The sequence below is a fragment of the Silene latifolia genome, chromosome Y (genome assembly GCF_048544455.1).
Source record: "Silene latifolia isolate original U9 population chromosome Y, ASM4854445v1, whole genome shotgun sequence".
NCBI classification, from domain to species: Eukaryota; Viridiplantae; Streptophyta; class Magnoliopsida; order Caryophyllales; family Caryophyllaceae; genus Silene; species Silene latifolia.
Genome location: NC_133538.1, coordinates 373,997,175 through 374,000,715, shown reverse-complemented (window position 1 = coordinate 374,000,715; position 3,541 = coordinate 373,997,175). Strand labels below are relative to the sequence as shown.

At 37.3% G+C, this 3,541-nt stretch overlaps 1 protein-coding gene across 1 annotated transcript; it reads left to right on the top strand.

Annotated features, from left to right (window-relative positions):
* The first annotated feature begins 1,115 nt into the window (after window positions 1-1,115).
* On the top strand, window positions 1,116-2,841 carry LOC141631863 (uncharacterized). The gene is made up of 2 exons (XM_074444481.1): window positions 1,116-2,225; window positions 2,392-2,841. The coding sequence occupies exons 1-2, from the start codon at window positions 1,116-1,118 to the stop codon at window positions 2,839-2,841; spliced, it is 1,560 nt and encodes a 519-aa protein (XP_074300582.1).
* Window positions 2,842-3,541: the final 700 nt, after the last annotated feature.

The window sequence follows — 3,541 nt, the reverse complement described above, 5'->3', positions numbered from 1 at the left end:
TGCACAAAGTTATGGGGGTCTAGTTCATTTTCAACTTAAGATAGAATGAGAAGTTAAAGTTAACATTACTTATAAATTTATACTCACTAAACTCTCTCTCTCTCTCTCTCTCTCTCTCTCTATATATATATATATATATATGTGTGTGTGTGTGTGTGTGTGTGTGTGTGTGTGTGTGTGTGTGTGTGTGTGTGTGTGTGTGTGTGTGTGTGTGTGTGTGTGTGTGTGTGTGTGTGTGTGTGTGTGTGTGTGTGTGTGTGTGTGTGTGTGTGTGTGTGTGTGTGTGTGTGTGTGTGTGTGTGTGTGTGTGTGTGTGTGTGTGTGTGTGTGTGTGTGTGATTTAATAAATTTAATCTAGTTAGATTAGGATAAAATTAAATTAAATATGTTTTGTTCTTAAGAAATCTACTTTTATTAAGTTATATTTTTTTTTAGAAATCTTACTATTATTAGGATACATTTAATAACATTTTAGTCATTTTTAACTTAAGATAGAATGAGAAGTTGTTACTTACAATTACTTAATTTATACTCACTAAACTCTATATATATATGCGTGTGATTTAATAAATTTGATCTATTTATATAAGGATATAAAATTAAATAAAATTTGTTTTGTTTTTAAGAAATCTAGTTTTATTAGGATAATTTTATAATTTTAATATCTTTTTTTAGAAATTTACTCTTGTTAGGATAATTATTAAATCTTTCTTTAAATTATAGGATTTCTAAAAAAGTTGTACTCTCTAATATCGCATGGAAAGTTTCTGCTTTATATATATACTAGATTTAATGCCCGTGCGATGCACGGGCCTATTTATAATATTCTATTGTGTATAACCTAGTAACTGAAAAATACTAGGCGGAAAAAGTGATGTAGAGATAGAAAGAGAAAAAAGAGAAAAAAAAAGGGATTTCATCGCGAAAAAAATAATTAGGGTTTCAGTATGACAATTGCAAAAAATTAAGCAATTCGTTCTTCATCATCACCAAAAAACCAAAAAAATAGTTCTAATAATAAGTTTGATCTTCTTTCTTCTACAACACAAGAGGAATTTCCTGCTCTCGCAAGAACATATGGCCCTTCAGATGCAGATGTTCAAAAGGAGAAAGCTATGGGGACGATTGTTGGAATTCCTCCACTGTCGCTGGAGCCACTAGTGGAAGATGTGACAGAGGAGGATGATGATAGTGTGGAAACCCCGGCTGTTCTTGAACCTATTGCAGAAGGTCCTGAATTATTGCAATTTACTGAAGCGGAAGTGCAGGTTGAATTGAACTACTGGCGTAATTCTGTTTACTGTTTCATATTGGGGGCGAATCCACCTTGGGAGATTGTAGAGGGGTTTATCAGAAGAATCTGGGTCAATTACCAGGTAGACAAACTCTCCTTCCTTCCTAATGGTGTGTTTATGGTTCGGTTTAAGAATAAAGGTGCTATGTCGGCTGTTCTGAAGCAAGGTCACTTTTTATTTGATAACAAGCCGTTAATAGTGAAACCTTGGACACCTGATGTCGAGCTGATTAAACATGAGGTGAAATCTGTTCCGGTGTGGGTAAAACTACACCAACTGCCTCTCAAATTTTGGGGGAAAGGGATACCTAAAATTGCGGAGCTTTTGGGGAACTATATTAAATGTGATCCTGCTACTGAAGAGAAAACGAGAATTGGTTATGCTAGGGTTATGATTGAAGTTTCTTTTGGCAGTATATTACCTGACAAAGTGAGATTTTTAGATGAGCATGGAGATATGGTTGAGGTGGAAGTGGAATACGAGTGGAAACCAGTAGCCTGTGATGTTTGTCATGGTGTGGGGCATCTTTCTTCTGACTGTAGGAAAGCTCCTAAGAAGAAGACACAGGATCCTCTTCCCACTCAAAAACCAGCTGCTAAGATTTGGAGGCCAAAAGCCGTGGGGATAACTAAACCACATCAGGACAAGGGTAAAGCAAAGGTGACTTCTCCTGTTGTTGTGACACATAGTGGCCCTACTGTGGAAATACAATTGCAGACTCCTGTGGTGTGGCATCGTACAGGTACTTATTACTCTGGACCTACTCCTATTCGTCCTATAATGCGTATGAGTAGGCAAGAGACTACTGAGGGTGCATGTAGTATCCATACTTTTGGTCAGCAAACGTTTCTAGAAGCTCTAAATAAGTCCAATACACCCAAGGTAGGCATTGGGACAAGTGGTAGTGTTCCTCACCTTGTGGTGGGGAATGTATAATCTGGGTTTTTGGAATGTGAGGGGACTGAATAAGCCTACCAAACAGAGACAAGTCAAATGGTTTATGCACATGAACAAGGTAGGTTTGTTTGGTCTCCTAGAGACAAAGATAAAATCTTTGTCTCTGAATAGTCTCACTGGAATTCTTATGGATGGTTAGAGTATATCAACTAACAATAGGTGGCACAAAGGGGGTAGGATTTGGATTCTATGGAATCCTACCATTTATCAGGTTGATTTTTGTGATTATTCTGCTCAATGCATCAATATGAGAATTCTGGAAATTTCTACTGGGAAAGTCTTCTTTTTGTCTATGGTTTATGGGTTCAATGATATTATTGCTAGGCAAGAGCTGTGGGAACAGCTTGTACAGTTTGCATCTACAGTTAATGGACCATGGCTGGCCTGTGGTGATTTTAACACAGTTTTGTCACATACTGAAAGATTAGGTGGTAGCTGTAGTGATGCTGAAATAGATGATTTTCATGACTGCATGTCTAAGTGTGGTTTAGTTGATAGTCCAGCTATGGGGTCTTTATTCACTTGGAATAACAAGCAGGATGTTACAACTAGAGTTTACAGTAGGTTGGATAGGGCTTTGATTAATTGAGAGTGGGGGCATCAGATGCATGATATGTTTGCTCATTTCCTACCTGAAGGTGATTTTGACCATACTCCATGTATTATGAAGAGTAGAGCTCAGCAGTTACATCATAAAAGACCTTTCAAGTACTATAATATGTGGGGGAAAGCTCCTCATTATCTCAACTCTATTTCTAACTGGTGGAATATGTATTTCAAAGGGACAAAGATGTTCTGTCTGGTGGCCAAGCTTAAACAGTTGAAAGGCAAGTTTAGACAGTATAATCAGGAGCATTTTTGTGATATTGAGAAGAGTTCTATTATGGCCCTGAAGAATTTGGAGTACATTCAGATCCAACTTGCTAATAAACCAGGTGATCTTTACTGGAGTACAAAAGAGATGCAGGCTTTAAATGAATACAAAGAATTGAAAGAAGCCTGTACTCTTTTTCTGAGGCAAAAAGCTAAGGCTAGTTGGATGAAGGATGGGGATTGCAATACCAAATATTTCCATGGGGTTATTAAAAGTCACTTTTTGAGAAATCAAGTCTTGTCTATCAAAGATACTAATGGTAAGGAACATGATGACCCTCAGCAAGTTCAAGCTGCCTTTCTGGATTATTACATTCAACTGCTGGGGACTGAAATTCATACTGTTTCTGTTAATACCAAGATCATCAGGAAAGGGGGTGTGTGCAATGCTTCTCATGCTGGTATTTTGCTGAAGC